At 37.3% G+C, this 18,428-nt stretch overlaps 1 protein-coding gene across 3 annotated transcripts in view; it reads right to left on the reverse strand.

Annotated features, from left to right (window-relative positions):
• Window positions 1-18,428, reverse strand: part of LOC113502873 (LIM/homeobox protein Lhx5) — a 60,421-nt gene that overhangs the window by 18,245 nt on the left and 23,748 nt on the right. For 2 of the 3 annotated variants that reach the window (XM_026884608.1, XM_026884605.1), the window contains exons 4-5: window positions 1,624-1,781; window positions 982-1,221 (exon numbers count right to left, since the gene is read on the reverse strand). In XM_026884608.1, coding sequence (XP_026740409.1) covers window positions 982-1,221; window positions 1,624-1,781 — 398 coding nt within the window. The remainder of the gene's footprint in view (window positions 1-981; window positions 1,222-1,623; window positions 1,782-18,428) is intronic. The other variant, XM_026884609.1, reaches the window with a different exon arrangement.

The following is an 18,428-nucleotide window of genomic DNA, read 5'->3' on the forward strand; positions in this document are numbered from 1 at the left end:
TCACGTCGGCGCGGCGTTCCCGTCCCCGTACCATGAGCTTTTATACCAGGACTGTTGAAAACATGGAAGCGAGACGACGCTATACGCAGTTATTGCCATCTTGCTTCCACTTCCGCGACAGTTCTGTTTTAAGAATTCATAGTAAGAGTATTGTACGGATGTGAGCGCAATATTCAATTTGCGAATGTTCGAAACGCCCGCCATGATGGAGTGTCGGCCATTTGTAACGGTTACCGTGCGAAGGTTGTGTGGACCTGTGCGTGATGAATAGAAGTTTGTACAAATCAATTTTATGCGGAGCTTTTGAGCGATGTCGTTAATACGCATAATATTTTTATCAGCCACCATTATTTGTACCGAAACTTTGGACTATAGACCCATCTACCGAATATTTTTAAAAGATGTTTCATAAATACCTAACATGTTGAGTGCGTAGCCGAAAGAGGCATAAAAGTATTTTGGGAAATGGTCACGGTTAAAAATAGATTGGTGGAATCGATTTGGTTTGGCAATAACAAAAACGCTAGACCACCGACGCAGACTATGAAAAATAGATCAAAACACTACATGAACTAATCGAATCATTTATAAACGAATTGTATTCGGCTATAGCGTTAACAAAGCCACCGTGAAATACCTACGCTATTTGTTTACCAGAAAAAATGGTCACACAATTGTAATATTATGTGATATTATAGTTATGACCTTAATTTTCTACTTCGAAATAACTTTTCGCACGGTTATTGAAACCAGATGAAAGAAAGCAAAATAAGAATGCTGACTTATTTCATGCGTTAAACAACATATTTTTCAATAGACTGCAAAAACTGCCAAGTCTGATGGAAAAATCTTCAATTGTTTCAATCCTTTTTTTAATCCTGTTCGAAATCTCCGCCAGAACAAAATCCTGACGTACATTGTAAGTATATCTCAGTTACTTTCTCTTTATCTCTTCTCCTATTACTATAAATTCCCACTAACCTGTATCACCCTCATGGGTAGTCCGGTCTCCTTCGCCAACTGCTCTCGTATATGCCTCGTCGGCTTCGGCGTCTGCGAGAAAGCCGACTTCAGAATCTCCAACTGCTTCGCCTTGATCGTCGTCCTCGGTCCCCTACGCTTGGAGCCCCCGTTGCCGTCGTCCGGGGACTTGTTCTCCGCCTGCGAGTCCCTAGTCTCCGGGTCCCCGTCCAACGAACCCTGGGAATGGAAGAGGAATAACTGAATGCGACTATGTGGTCGCGCCCCTTTGTTGTATAGGCGGAATGGTCGAGTTTTTGGTTACTAGGAAGTTAGTGGTAATGATAGATAATTTGTATATTATGAAGAATTTAAATCATGAATGTAATAGCAATGTACTAATGATGCACTGTAATATTTTCAATTAGTGCTCTGAAGAAGTCTATTAGACTTAAAGAACGAAACTAAACTAAAGAACTTTATGTCGTTCAAGTTTGGAATTGTAAGGCCCAATGGGATTTTAAAAGCATATGTCATAATGTCATGTCATCACTTCTTGTTGTGTTTAAAATATTTATTTAATTAGAACAATTTTCATGAGGCTTTCCTCCAATAACTTACTATATTATAATGTACATAAATAAACGTTATTAATAAACCAACCTGGTCTTCAGAATCGTCATGCGGCTTAGCATCGCCGTTGTGTGAGAGGTCGGAGTGTAGCGCGGGATGCGGCGCGTGCGCAGGACTGCTCGAGTTGTTGGCTGCGCGCGACTCGTCCTCCTCCTCCTCGTCAGACCCTGAGCCTAGCAGCGAGTCCGCTGTCGACAAATGTGGATTGTTAGTTTGATAGTATATTGAACTTTAAATGTTTAAGGATTTTTGAGTTGTTCAAGTTTTTTTTTCATTCACCTCAAAGTCGAATTAATATCAGACGTATGGCATCAGTCCAATCGTAAGGATATGCAATACGCAATTTGAAAAAAGAACGAGGAAAAGTTGTATGCTTTTCATGTCTTGAAAGTTTATGTTAATAATTATTCGAGATAAACGTAAAAACGTAATGGTCGTATGTCCTATACAACGAACGTCTGAACAAAAGAGATAGCTGCATAACGTAACACAAATATCAAAAAAAAAATGTATGTTGGTAAATGATACGACAAAGCTCGCACAAAGAAAACACACTCAAAAGAAAAAATGTTAAAAGGCAAGCAAACAAAACCAATTTCCCAATAATTGCAGGTACTCGGCTCCATAGGTAAAGATGAACTATTAAAAACCCCTTTACAGTAAAATTGACTTATCAAAAAGCAATCGCGTCACCCCGAGCAGGTCTAACCAAATAAAAATGTAATTTCGAGAGGAGCTTCCCCCAAAGAAATGGGAACAGAAAGAATTAGCCGCAAAAACAATTACTTATGGCAAGGGAGAGGTACCCTACCACGAGCACTCGAAAATAACTCGATATCGTGTGAGTAGAGATCGAGTTTTCATTTTAAAGATCGTTGTTTTTCCTTTTTTCCTTTACGTATTATTAGCGAAATAAATAAGAAATCATAGGTTTTGGAATTAGACGATGTTATTCAAGGTACGTCTGTAAGTTATCACCGGAAAACACGCTTCACTTATTTTATGTCTGAATGTAAAACTGAATTCTTTATTGCCTTATTCAAATGACGTCAATTCAAATGCATATACTAAGAAAGCATTATCCTAAACTTATAGATATGTTAAATACTCAAGTAGCTGTACTTGTTAAAAGAATAAAATTTACGTATGTATACATATTGAGTCAAACAATATCAAAAGTTTTTTTTTATAAGTGAGAAGCTTTTCTTCATAAATACATATTGATATCAAATAGTATTCTGGAAGTGATTAATAGTCACTATAATAGCAAATGTTTTTTGTTATTTCAAAAATAAGTTATGTCTAAATTACTTATTTAAAAAAAATATACGTAAGTATAGTCTATTAATTCTTGGACAAAAAATAATAATGCATAGTGAAAGTAAAATTGATCAAATAAATCATCGTTGTAAAAACCGTACGTGATAATTCGACGTAAACTCGAATTGAAACACGTGTTTGAAGTGACTTGGGAAACCATTAGTAGGGGTTGAAAAACCGTTTATTCTGGGCAAACATGGAGGGTGGCTGTGGATCGTAGACTGTTTGCAACGGGAGACCAAGTGGCCGGTACTTACACCGACAATGCTTGTCTTCTATGAGATATGTTCCTATAGTGAAGTTTTTGTATTTTGAACAGTTGTGGCATACTTATTATTATTTTATTTATTTGTAATTGTTAAATACAGGAAATATAAAACTTATGTTTTGGTACATTGGTCGTATGTATGAAGCAACGAAGTAATATAGTCTTAGGCTAAAACTATATTACACATTGGTTTTATATGTCGAGTTTTGATAATATTTGGATATCTAATCGAAGCTTGTTTTGGAATATTTTTAATTTCAATATTTTAATCAGAATGCATATAATGATATAATGGTTTGCGATGTGCAAACTCACATCGCAAACCATTATATCTTTGAGAATGGCTCTAAGAATGGTTGACTCTATGTTTAAAAAAAAACCCCTACCAAATAGAAATATTCATCACCCTCACAACAACATAAACGTAAATATTTTAGCTAACACGACAAACATATCCATAGAGTATGAAATTCATTTTCTTTTTTTACATCGGGCGTAGGCAACGGTGCCGTCTGTTCCGCCTCAGGCTGTGTTAGGGCGGCGCTCATTGGAACATCTGTCAGGCCACGAGATGAGCTTGTCTCACAGAATATATGGCGACTGGATATAGTTTATACTTTATAATAACTTTATCTTTATAGTGATTATAATGAAAGAATGGAAATCTAAAGTTTGGAATTCAATCAATTGATAAATTTATGAAGATTGCACTTTATTTAGCTAGTTGCTATAAAGTATTTCGTAAAACATAAAATTAAATCATTTATGAGTCCAGTTTTCGTTTTAAAATATTATAAATTTTAATTTCCTTTAAAAATATTTAAATTCGAGCAAAATATTGCTGAATCTATCATCTCACAACACTATTCTAAGTTCAAACACGGAATTGAACTTTCTTTTTTATTTTATTCATTACTGGCCAAGTCACCACATTCGACCAAGTATATTTAACAGAACCTCTTTGCACCTTTCCGATCCAATATTCTGTTGCCTAGCAACAAGGGCCCAACTTAATTAAGGCGATATAGGTGGATGAGCCAGCGTTTACCGCAGCTTGACTTATATTAATCTTGTTGCGTTTCCCGCCACTGACTTGCGCTTCCCTTGACTTGCAAGTCACTGGGTACAACTTAGTTACTAAGGAAAAGAAATGTGTCATGGCCGCTTTTGTTTATCTATTTTCGGTATAGGTAATATTGGTCTGTAATTTTAATGTTTAACGTAAAAGTTTTGAGATGTAGAGTTAATTTTTCGTTATTTTGTCTCTATTCAAAATAGAGACAGTAAACTGTTCACCTTTTTAGCAATAAGTAACATTAAAATTGTCTTAATTATTTAAGGTCTTTTTTAGTTTTAAATAATACGTACACAGGATTTTATTAGCCTTAAAAATATGTAGAGACAAAATTTGTCATCATAAAAATTACATATTCCAAAACAGTTACTTACGATTTCAAAAGTCCTCAAACATTGTTTAGTGATCAGCCTATTAACCAAACCAAACAATACTTCAATATTTTTATCACCCATCACCCTTGTGATCGATCGAGTGTGTTTGCGGACCCTCCTGAGGTAAAGCGTCCGCACGAAGGGCCCTAGCCCTTGGCCCTTCAGCTAACACAAACACTAGAGTCTGTGATCTTTTGTACGTGTTGAGTCTCTACATTATATCAAGATTAAGTTTAAACAAACTTCCGTAGAGTTGTTTGGACTTGTTTTAGTAGAGTTTGTTGTGTGTAAAATGCTTTAAATAAAACCGATGCGAGTCGATCTTGGCATATTTTTTCAAGATTCCGTTTTAGTGTTAGTATAGGTACAAAAAAAATGATAATATGACATTAATAAGCTATTGTTTTAAACAATTCGATTGTGTAATGTGTCCATAATCACTTCCATTAAATGAATGTGTTTGTTTTTCTGAATGCTATCTAATCTAAAAAATATCTAAAAACGTAACTCTACGCTGGATAAAATGCCAGCAAATTTGTATCTATAAAAAATCCTGAAATTCTCGAACACATTTCATTTACCTAACGGGCATGCAATTAATACAAAATCATGTGCAGACCACTATTAACTTTAACAAACAAAATAATTGGACGTCGTTCAATAACAGCAACGGTAGGCATCCGATAGATAAATAAAACGAAAAATAAATTGATAAAAAAATCCCGTGTATAGAGTTCGACGTTACAGGCCTGTTATAGCAGCTCTCCACGCAGGTTCCACGCCCCACTTCCAAAATCAATTTTAAAACCGCCCTCCGAATAAACGACTTCCTTTGTCCCGTACTACCTCGCTAATCGAATTTTGGCGGGAAAACGGTCTTTTATTGTCGCTCAATTTCGAATATAGAACAAGCTCTCTTTGATGTACGAAATACGAATTTAAAATTTTGTGGCTTCTTTATTTGTAATTCGATGTTTTAATTATTCGATTGAACTTTACGTGAGCTTTGATTGGTTGGTTTTGAAGTATTGGGTCAATTAATTATTGCAGCAATTTTACATCAAAATGTCAGAACTAATAGCAGTTTGTATTTGATAAATTTAAGATAAAAATGTTTCGCGTTTTTTTCATGTTGTTTTACATAAACTCGCATTCAAAAACACAATCATCGCGATAATCAACAAATTTAGGGCCATTAACAATTCAATCAAGGCAACTCATGAATATTTTTTACCCAAAAACACTAGTTCGCGTATCTTTAAATCTATAACAACCTATTAACGCTGCGAACGCAGTAAAAATCACAGATTATTTTGTATTACGGGCGCATTAAAGTTTGTTATAGCGTGTTTATGGGGCTGACCGTTAATTCCCGACCACCATCTCAAATGTAAAATAAGAAACCGCGAGATAAGGATCTAAGAACATAAAAGATATGGGAACCTTTGTGGTGCCGGTAGCCGGCATATACTTATTTACGCCCATATACACGACGGCCGTATAAACGTAACGTAGCACTCACACAGGCGCGGTGATGCGGCACACATTAAAGGGTGCCGTACGCACACGTGGACCGGAGCGTCGTGATTGGTGGATGCGGCGGTGACGGCCACGCCCTCTTTTATCGACGTTGCGCACGGAGCGTGCGTGCGAAACACAAGTATATGTAAAATGTATAGGTAGGCTGTAGAGCGGTTTTTAAAATGTCATTTCCATTGGGCGTCCTGTCTGATAGCGGGGAATCTCCGCTCGGGGCAGCGCCGGCTGTAGCTACGAGTATGATGTATGTGGCTAGACGGCGATAGAGAAAATTGCGATGCGTGAACATTTTGCACGGCTTGTGTTAGTTGACATGAAAAGTGAAAAATTAATGACTTTGACAGATATGTCTACAAGAAGTTAAAATGACTCTACTATTCTGTCTAGTCTTTCTTAAAATATTCAGTAACACTATGTGAAAACTAAATAGAGCTATACCTAGATAAGCCAACGGTCGTGATTCAATTGCAATAAGAGAATAGCTAAATGTTATACATCGAATATAATCAAAGTTCTAGCTGACTCTACAATTTTGTTTCACCAGGTGTAAGTATTTGATATTAGAACTTAAAAGAGCTTAGTATTTAGCCGCTCTTCACTTAACAATAACAAAGTTAATTTATAGATAAGGTAGACTCTACAACCTAACCAAGACTCAACCAATTAACAGACCCAACTCACTCTAAATGATACACATATTCTATCCAAAACTGTATAGGTGTTTAGGAAATCATTTTGTAGGCAAGCCAGCTCCCGACAAAGGTAGTCGTGACTTACCCAAGTAGCGGAGGGAGGGTAGTAGAACAATCAGTCCACGATACCATGAGTCGGATGTTTGGCGCGATGTGATTCGCGGCTCAACTAATGACTTTCAACTTTTTTGTTTTCTTGAAAAAGTAGAGTCACTTTTTTCTTACTTTTTATTTTCATATAGGTGGGTATTGTATGGTCGATGTTGTGCGTTGAGGTTAATTTTAACGTGATTTAATAATGTTTTGGTACTGTTTTAACAGGATACTATTTAGATATATGACTTAGATAGTTATGCGTATAATGTAGTCATTGCATTTTAATGACAATTTGATTATGGGTAAAGATTTTCTAGGGACTACAGTAATTATACATCATAACCAATTAGTAAGCAATCGATATAAAATAACTAGTATCTATCTCTATAGTAGATATAGCTATATCGGACATCGTCCACAACAATTCTTTAAATAAATCATTGTTATACAATTACAAAAATCGAAGAACAATACCCAATATAAACCTCAGCTCGAATAAATCGTTAAACACTCGGATTCATTCAATAAACTTAGAAGATGTACTGCTTAAGGTCAGGAGAAGTGACCTGGCAAACATAAACCAGCTTAATTTCGTACGTTCACAGTGATATAAAGATAAATAACAGTTACAGCACACGTAGAGACGATATGTCAGAGTCTACGGCCGCCATGTTTAATCTAACACAATGGGCTGCGCCTGCGCCCGTCGGGGCGCTGCGCCGACAAATTAGTCGCCCAGCCGACGGATAGCTGTGAAAAATTGCTGTTAAATTATTTTTTTATACACCGAAGTGAATTCTTTGACCCCGTAACGAGCTCGATTTGTGTATTTGACGAATAATATTTCAATTTCTCAGTTTGTTTACGGTTGTTCTCGTTGTAACGACCTCCCACAGTTTCGTTTCGTGTAAAATTTATCTATTATGGAACATCATGATTTTTTCACCCGTTCCTAAAGTACTTTATTATAAAGGTGCTTTAAAAAAGTCTGAAATACTTTCACGAATTTTCTCATATTCAAACTCTATATTTTTTGGAATTTGACTCTGCTTACACTTGACAGACCTAGGTTTCTTTTATTTTCTCATCAATAAACGAATGACGTATTCAACTTGAATCTACGTACATCAAGTAAACTATGACTTGTGCACACATTATGTTCTAATACTGGCATGAAATGTTCTGCAAAACAATAGCGCATCAAAATAATGGATCAATAAAGTAAAAACCGTACACGTACGCCATAGTATTCATACCAATGTTAGAAAGAGCTAAACTAGTCGGCTTATTCATTTGATTGTAGTAAATAGGTTCTAACTGTTGAACCAATTTTAAAGACTGACAGAATTGAATTTTTTTATAGTTATAAAATGAAGGATATCAGCGGATGAGTACTTACTTTGCGCTTGTCAACAATCTTTTTAAAACACAGTTAAAATTAACGAAAGAGTAGAGCTAACCAAAGCCATAAGTAAATATGTAATCCAAACCGCCCAAATACTTTAATTTCTAACTATCCGTCTGCCTACGTGTATATATACTTCATACTACGTTTATTTTTATACAGGCAAAGCCGGCTACATCGTCTACTTGTAACACATCAAAATGTCACAAAAATAACCAAAGAGTAACGAGTATGCATTACCATTATGCTGGAGGGCAATCAATCATGGTCTGTGGCCACACTGCCCATACAGTGACCGATGCTTAGCTCATGATCCTTTAGGACTCATTAGGCTAGTCTAGACAAACCAGGGTTTAATGGCCAAACCTGCTGCCAAGAAAATACTAAATATATTTTACAGAATCTTTTTTTTATTTGTTTTTAGATTCTTGGAATCATACTATATATTAGTTACTTCGCTTAGTACTGCTATTATAATTATTGTTTCATAGTGTTTATTTCATTCAATATTTTTATTTGTCGTACGTAGTTACGTTAAGTACTAACCCATAATTCAATCTTACAATGAATTCCTATAACACGTTTTAATATGTACCTACAAATTAAATTAAATACTTCGGACTACAAGATAAAAATAATAAACCTCATCGGTACACTCCCAAATACATCGTACCTGCCTATTATGCTGACGGTAGGTGGTTTCAGTTCTATATTAGAAAGCGTATTTTTTTGCCCATCGTTATAAGACTGGCATTTGAAAATTACATAGCAGTAGTGGTAGCAACATAGCTTTATATGTATTATAGTGGGAGTGGGAGTTACGTGACCGCAGATCGTGACCCCAGGAGATTGCGCTGCGCAAGCGCCGCGTGTGCGGTGGCTTTATTTATTTCTATATCTGGCTGCGCGCGAGTGTAGGTACGGCAGACCGACAACTACCACACAACAATTCAAAAACAACCTTACTTTCTCAACAATAAGGTTTGTTTCAAGTTTTTACAATCAAAGGCAGTCCACTCGCGAGAGACCGAGCATTGATTGTTGTAGGTTTAAGTTGTATTACCTTTTCAAAAGTTAATATTTTGCACGCTCTCTTTGGAAAATATTAAAGGTACAAGATGCAATCTTATTCGGACAATATTGAGGTATTTAGAGATATATATCTAAGCTTTGAGAATGTAATGTGGATAAGGAAGCCAACCAACACCACTGCCTCTAAAAGTTAGACGATTGCAGTTGTGGAATAGAGATGCCGCTCTACACAGTATATCTCTGTCCCTCTTCCACAATAATCCTGGCTTTCGGTAAAACGATTTAACCTTGACTTTAATCGAATTGCAAGACACCTGACAGCTGTCGATACAAATAATATGGTCTAGTACTTATGTAGACCGGATGAAGCGCATTGGAAAATCGATACTCTACGATTATGTTTAAAAAGTTTTGGTACTTTAAAAATAACATGAAAAATAGAGTTTTTGTTTAAAATTCGAGGTAATATATAGGCAGTAATGGCAAACTTAAAAAAAGAACTTGTTCTAAGAAAAAACTTGGGTAAAACAGCTTTAAACCTATCGTTTGCTATTAGGCATAATTGTAAATTCTTACGAAAAATTGCCTTAAACCCATATCATAATGACTATGTAAAACTTCAAGTCGTTTGAGTTACATTACCTCGCATCAACGTCAAGAATGTGACATAACGACGTAGTTGCCGGTAATGTATGGCGGGCATACGAAATCGCACAATGAGACGACGCAAGAAGCGACGCGCGTCAAATGCACCGTGACCGATGCGCGCGCGCCGATGCGATTACCGCCCTTGGAAAAGCTGGTGTTGCAATTTTTAAATATGCATGCGATTTTCTGCGAAAAATGTGTGGAAGCGGATCTATTTTATTATATTTAGTTTTTTTTCTAGTTGTTTCGATGAAATTGCAAAATATTATTCTGAACTTTGCGAAATAGAGCTAAGTTATTTCTTATACCTATGTGGTGTTGGTAAAATAAACTGGTACTGTGACATTTACCAAGAAAAAGAATTCATGAGCATTTAAGTCAAAAACAAAAACAGTTGATGGTCACAAAAAGGTTCCCACAATAGGTGTACATAAGTAGTTACCTACGTATACATAAACATCTACCGAACAGTAGACCTACACAAAGCCATTCAACTGAATGCGGTGTAATTAAAAGGGCTGAGCCAAACACGATCAATCTCGGCTCCATCTCCCCACATAAAGTCAAAATAATAGATGGCCACTCTAATGTCACTTTTTTCTCTACGCCCGGCGTACACGACGGAATTGACAGGTCATCAGCGCAGGCGCACGGTGACGACGCTCTTTCTTTCGACAAATCACAGAAGGCATTAAGACAAAACGACTCCATACCAAAAGAAGCTCTATTCAGTAGCAGTAAGAGACGATAATCCTACGACATCAATAAGACATAAGACCCTCGTCGTTACGAGAAGCCTCCCGTTCGGTTCTTTTTTCGAAAGATAATCTTCAGCGGCCGAGGCGTGAAGGCCGACTGCCACACAACATGGCGTCGACAGGTTTCTTCCCGCTTTTTTACTTCTTTGTTCCTTTCCATTATTGTATGGATGTTTCGTTCCCGGCGTTCGATTTTTAATGTTGTACTTTTTTGTTTCTATTCCGCATTATTAATATCGATGCGGCTTTTTTATTTACATACGACTAAAAACTTTCAACAAGGAGGTTGTCTGTCTATGGGAAAGGCAGTGATGAAGCGATTTTATATCTTTCTCAGAATGATGATTTAAATATAAATGGAGTTCATCAAAGGATAGCGAAGGCGTTCGCTGTGGAATAACACGAGGTTTGCGGGTTCGCAGAAAATAATGATTTAGTGCGGCAGTAAAATTTTGAAAACAATAAAATGGAGGAGGTCCGAATCGGTAGCCTGAGAACGTTTGACGGACACGGAGCGACCTCCCTTGAGGTTATTCCAGCCCGGCAAACTGCTGAGCCTGTCAATTTTATACCAATTTGAGGATTTATTGGGAAGTAAGTTAACTGGGCACGTCGAGCTGAATTTTATTTTTGCGGCAATAATTTATTTGTTGACCCAGTTGTTGAGAAAAGGTTAAGACGAATTTTGTTTTGTATAAAACTAGCTGTTGCTTGAGGATTGTGGATCTCATTTTTATTTAATTGCTTGACATTGTTCTCATGTAATAACAATCAAACAACAATGGCGGACTGCGTACCGTTGTATCTAACTATTTTTGTTCCGATACATACGATCAGGCAAATTCTCCAAGAAATCCAATAATCTCTTAGTATCAAGTAAATAAACATTAAACGTTTTATCTCAGGAACCGCTTTCTATGCGGAAACCACGGTCCATTGGCAACCGTCATCACAACACTTAAAAAACGCCTAAGCATAGACAAGCAAAGTTCAAGAAGCGTTAAAACCTTTTTTTAGTTGAAACCTGTTTCTAATTCAGTGTTAAACTGCGATCTTGACACTTGTCATGTACTACAAGGTCTTTTCTTGAAAATTTAAAGAATTTAAGGAATTTTTCACTCATCCGCATGTGTCAATCGAAGGAAAAAAATGTCAAATGACGATTGCCAAGCAAGAAGCCAGACTTTGCTACCTCTAAGAGGCCAGTGCAAAGCCTTATGAACAAGCATTTTATGACTAATCTTTGTATATGGTTTGGTCTTATACAGCCTTCTAGCTTTCACCGTGACTAACCATTTGAGTCGAAATTTTAACTCCATCGCAAAGAGTTGGGCATCAGATACGTGTCATTTTGCCAAACCTTTCAGAGTTTCTGAATGATCAAACTTGGTTAAGTATTCATGAATAGCCGGACATTCAAAAGCTCTATGGACCCTTCAAACCTCAAATCCAGACCTCATTCCGCGTTCCACAAGCCTGAGACTGTTTCGCTCATTAATTTTAATTGCTAAGTAAACTGGATAGCTGAAAATTTTGCATACTTCACCTGCATTGAATTATTGACTCTATTCCGATTAGCATTGAATTGAAAATCAATTGATTATTTGAGTTACATAAGATGTTTACATTACTCGGCTGTCAATTAAGGGACTTTAGTACGGGTTTAAGAAATTTCAACTTTAGAATGAAGTTTTAAGGTTGAGTTTTGGGTGTGGTTGTGTAGTGAGGAAGCGAAGTGAAATGAGGCGTCGCGGCTTCGATTCCCGATTCAGGCTATTAAAGTGTTAAGGTTAAGTTGAATAATGGCACGGACGGTTTGTTAGCATATGTTTTGTGTATGAATGGCGCGTTCTGGGCCGAACAAGCGTTGGATTGAGTGTCGGGTGTCATTCACGATTGTGTTCCATTCCCAGAATATTTAGTTTATTGACGGTAGCCGGACGTTGACTTGTGTTTTAATGGCCATTCGGTTTTGAACGATCTCTTTAGAGTCAAGCTAGATACTAACGTTTTGACGACTTCTGTCCTTTGACAGTCATCAGTTGCAAGTATTGCAGGTATCATAGGTACCAAGTGAGGTCACTCTTAACATACTTAGAACGTTAAAGGCGAACATTAACATACCAATACGAATTACGAAGGGCATGAACCCCGCATAATCTCCTCATAACTTTTAACGACCTCTAATCAAACAGAAAGGCAAAGACAAATCCCATACAGCCTATTTACATAAAAAAGGAAAAATAACTAAAAAGAGGTGAACAACAGAACATACCTAACACACGAGTGATAATGACTGTCCGGCCAATAAATAACCGAACATTGGTACTTTAACGCGGGGGACTTAGGGGGTCCAATTAAACAGTGCCCCCCGGTGGGACCAGCCTTTGGCCTCACCGGCAAGGCCTGGGACGAGCCGGGCCCATATTAATCAGGCCCAGGATTAATGATTTTTTTTATTAGAACATTTTATAGTTTTCAGTCGTAAATTTTGTGGGTCAGTAAGTGCTTTTTGGGTTTTGAGAAATGGTTATTTTGACGTCATCGTTTCACGGTCGGGCTTTGTTCTCTGAGGGCTGGGCAGAAGACAAAACAAAAATACTGCACTATGAAGACCAAAAAAGACCAGGTGGTCGTGAATTTGGCAAGCTTTGGAGCGAGTTATCAATAAAATTGAAGGTTTTCTTAAATTTAAGAACTAAATTCCAGAACTAAGTTTTCGCAAAGCAAAGTTTTAATCGTGACGAAAACTCTTACTTTATATAAAAATCCACAATCAAACCTAAATTGTACGAGTCTACCTATCAAATAATATTACAAGCAATCTTAAAACTGCAAAAAATCCAACAAACACTTGACTGTCTTGGTTCATGTGACTTGCGACCGCCCCGCGCCCCGGTCACAGGGAGCGTGGGGGCAACTTGCAGGGGTAGATAAGGAAATAATATTTCTTCAGGGGCCCCCCTACCACGAGACGACGAGACATCGACGAGATCTATGTATTTTATGGTAGGTAGGTTTCTTGGAGAGGTTAAGAAGTTTTTTATATTTTTTATCGAAACTATCTAGCTGTATTCATGCTTCGCAAGAGCCTGAAAAAAGCATAAACACTTTGCATTTTGTCAATCAGTGTCTCATTTAAGGTTGGTATAAGGAGCTGCTATTTATAAAAGCTACGCTCATCGATTCTAAAGTCATCACTTGTCGAAGACTTACGTAGTACGTAAGGGTCTAAGCAGGCCGAAGTAGAAAGAAGTTTGTAGTTACATAAAATAAATACTAGCAATAAATTTACAAATAAAATATATTATGGTGTTGCTTGATGACTTTTATTTAATTTCCTTTTTAGATTTAATAGTTAATCTTAAAAGTCGCATAAAAATATATTTACGTCGATTTTTATTGTTTACGTCCACAAATGACAATGTTTACTAAATATTTACCGCTGGAGGTATGAAGGAGCTTTCTACTGTATTTTGTTGTGGCTGATCATTACGTACCTCTAAGCAATCTTTTCACATAAGAAGAAATCATAAATAATCGTAAAATGTTAATAAATCTACAAAAACATTAACTTTTCCTCTCACGCTCTCACGTTTTTTTTTAATTTTGTTTATGTTGGTGTTAGTGTTGCCAATGATAATTAAAATAAAGTTGTAATATTACAACGAACTGTTTATAAAAAAAAACACTAATGAAAAACAAACATCAATTACTCTGTACAAAATTCGAATGTTGAATAGGTACCTGACAATAAATCGAACAGTTTTCGAAATTTGAATTTTAACGTAGCCCGGACAATGGATGTCTATTGCTGGCACACAAAGCGTCACATTATTTCAATCGTATCGTAACGAAATCAAGAATGGCTAAAAAGATGACAAAGAGGTCAGATATAAGTTAGTTTCGTAATCATATTGCAAAATAAAACTTCTCTCATCACACAATTTATTAATGTAAATGTTATACTGAAGATTTGTTTGAGAATACAAGCATTATGATGAACACTAACAAGATTAAGTACGATTAGGCTGCGGTGTATAACCTCCGAGGTCCATATTTAAATGGCCGCGCTTCACGCTGCACACACGGGGCACCCGTCAATTTCACGCCATTTACCCGCGCACAATACTCGCATGAAAGAAAAATAATTTGAATAAAGAATGCGCGCTCCTACGCCACGACACGAACTGAAACCGGGAAATGCTAACGAAAACAATCACAAATAATTACTTCGGAGCTTTTATGTACCTTGATTACACGTAGTTATAATTATACGAAGTGAACCACTTTTCATAGAAAATTGAGGCAGTATTATCTTATTGTAACCTCATTCGTTCAACGATGAAGCGCCGACAGGAAACATTATTTTCAATGGTCGTCATAAATGCAATAATTAACCCACAACAACCTCCGCGGTTTGACAACTAATAATTACTAATAAGCCCCTCGAAAGCCAACCCGACCAAATTACGCTAAACGCCGAACTTAACCCTCGAAACGTCGCCGACAATTACAGTTAATAAATAATAATTTCAATAATAAGCGTATACAAAAAGTTGTCGAGATCACTAGTTTAGAAGGGACCCGCGTAGGTCTCATTTACCTCAACGTGAGGGATCATAAAAAATGGTTAAGTATTAAAACACCGCGCACGTCCCGTAATGGCGACCGGCAACAATCGCGCGGCACTAGCGATTATGACGATTACTGTCGATAACTTGTATCGACACCGGCTATTTGGTTAGTCGCTCGATTATCGATAATTTGCCCTCGGGGTACGCTCCTGACGCTGTAAATCGTTGACCGATTAGTTTTTTTGTCGATTTATTTGTGCGTACCTACGTGATGGGCGAGCTCATGTTCCGTTCACCTCCAAATTCAGGCTCCTCTGCCGCACACAATGGCTCACGCCAACTGTGCCATAAATCAGTTAACAGTTACTCTTACATTAAAAACATTAATGTCATTTTCGCAACGCAATAGCCGAGCGAGACGATTAAAAATGTGAGCCGTGGTTATCACACACCTCGACATGTTTTACTGCCTATAATTCTATTCCACGAGTCCATATAAAATAGAAACTCGGGACTTGCGAGCTTTCAAAAACGCTACATTAAAACATCATAAAACTCAAACATAAACGTTTACTGCGGCCAGTTTACGAGCACGCTACCTATCGATCGTTTTAACGATAAATAAAAATTAATGGGCAGACATACGACGGAATCGAAGTGGCCACGTTAGGCGGGAAGCAATAACTAGACAGTGAAACCAGCGAGCTGCGAGCAGGCGCGGAGCACGGGCTAACTGTAGGCCGGCCATTATACCACGCTAGAGCAAAGAGTAATAACGATTAAAAATATTCGTTCCATTGACCACTCAAGAAATTACGCCGCCGACCATGCTTAATGAATTCCACCTGGACGTACTTGATGATCTCCGATGTGCCTTTACCGTGCCGCTGCTCTGCGAGGAATACGCCAACACTGAACACGCTGTCCACGCGGCCCATACAAGGAAGATATATAGCTGCACCGATCGGAGACGGACACCATTAAACAACATAAGAAAATGAGAAATTCACGTTCATTTTCTCTCTTTAATTAACAGTAATCTATTGTTCAACTGAAAACGTAAGATATGATGTAATTTCAAAGAAAAATACGAATGAATATTCAAAAGATTTTGAAATAATACACCGCTGTCAGTCTTATTAACTCGATCGAGCCGTCGGATGCAGAATCAGGAGTAATGGCTGCCTCACCCCCCGGCTACCGGCCGGAGGTAGGGGGGGAGGGTCGTGGGGGAGAGGGAGGCGACGGGGAGACGAAATGGGATTCTATCGGTCTCCTCCATTCCACGCCATTCGGAGACTCTACGTGACTGCACATAGCTGTAACCACAACTTTCTCTCTACCAATCACTTCGATCTTAACGCCTTGTAATAAGGTTTAAAATACACAGACCGAAGACTCGAGATTTGTTCAGAGGTTTTGTTTACGTTTGAAATTTCGCGTTTTACTTTTTTACAGCGCTCGCTTGACATTCGTGTTATTTGGAGTTCGTGAATACTTTTACTGAAATCGTATTCTTGTTGTGAATGCATAAAAAAAATTAAGACTATGATTCAGTCTACGTACCTAGTAGAGTACATTATATGTTCATGTTTTTACATACTTAAACTGGAATGACGTAGGTAAGAATCTATGCAACATAAAAGTACATCTTCAGTGAGTTTGTTGCCGTCGTTTTTCATTGAGCCAAGTTTTATATGGCTCTAAAGATAAAACATAAATCTTGTAAAGATATAAAACGTATACTTTATATGCAAAATAAGTTTCATTATATTCTGCACATGCATTAGATATACAAAGAAAGAAATTAGCTATCGGTTTTAATTTTAAAAAAGAACAGGACTTATTTCTGCGCATTTTTTTTCTATGTTTAAATATGGAACAAGTGTATGAGTGATGTAATGACGCGCGCTAGAGCGTGCCCACAACAAACAGCTCTCGTATCGGTTGCAACGCAAACAGCCTGCAGCGTTTATACTGAGGGTGCAACCCTATTGAGGACCGAGGGATCACTCGCTAACGTAAGCAGTTATGGTATTATCTTTGCGTTATTTTTTTAAGAAATAGAAAAGGGTTTTAATCTGTGGCTGTTGATATTCCATACATAAAAATCAGTTTGAATAAAAAGCTTTTGATTCTCATGTAAATTTTATACAGGTTTTTGTGATAGTGTGGCTGTTGATTATTCTACAATAAATTGTAATAAGTAAAGAATGTCTGAAAAGGATTACACGTTTGCCTGAGCCTGTAGTCTGTAGATGACTTATCTTTAGATCCAACCCCAAAGGTGCATATTGAATTGCCAAAGTCAAATTCACGTCACGTTTCGAAAATAAATATTGTTCTACGTTAGAAATTATATAAAGAGGTTGCTTTTGAAACAATAACTCGAAAGACCTAGCCCATAACCAAAATCCTACACGTTTTCCGGTACTTAATATAACATTTTTCTCTGACCATGATATCGCAAATTGAATGAACGAAAAACTACGGGTGTCACTGGCAGGCGATACGATATCGTCACCTCACCCGACTGGGCTTGGGCCCAGCGCGTGCGTTTGATTGATACGCGTTATCGGCGCGCGCCGGGCACAAGCCTGCGACGGCCAGATACCCAGCTTTCATATCACAGGAAATAGAAACGGGGGAAAGAGAGGGTATGGTTTGGCACTGGTAAAGATGTGGGGTAAGATCGAAGAAGTTTTGAATTGAATTGATTAAGAGTTACTAATTTTTGAATAGTATTTTTACGATTTTGCCTTTTAAGCTAAATCATGTCAAATTTAAGACTAGGTACAATTTCTAATTAAATTAATTCCTTATTAGGCTTTGTAACGAAATTCTAATTTTTAATGGTTAAAAATACCTATAAATAATAAAACCATCTGAAGTATTTACGGTATTAAAAGTTTCGCAATTTCGCATTAACCGTATCAATAACCACGTAAGCTTCTTAACCCTGCATGCGAGGCGGGGTCTAATCTACTGCTCTGTGGGGCTCAGCTCAGCTAGTGGAAACAATTCCTTGTTTGGCTTATCGTATCATTGCAC

This window comes from Trichoplusia ni, chromosome 18 (genome assembly GCF_003590095.1).
Source record: "Trichoplusia ni isolate ovarian cell line Hi5 chromosome 18, tn1, whole genome shotgun sequence".
In the NCBI taxonomy this organism is placed as follows: domain Eukaryota; kingdom Metazoa; phylum Arthropoda; class Insecta; order Lepidoptera; family Noctuidae; genus Trichoplusia; species Trichoplusia ni.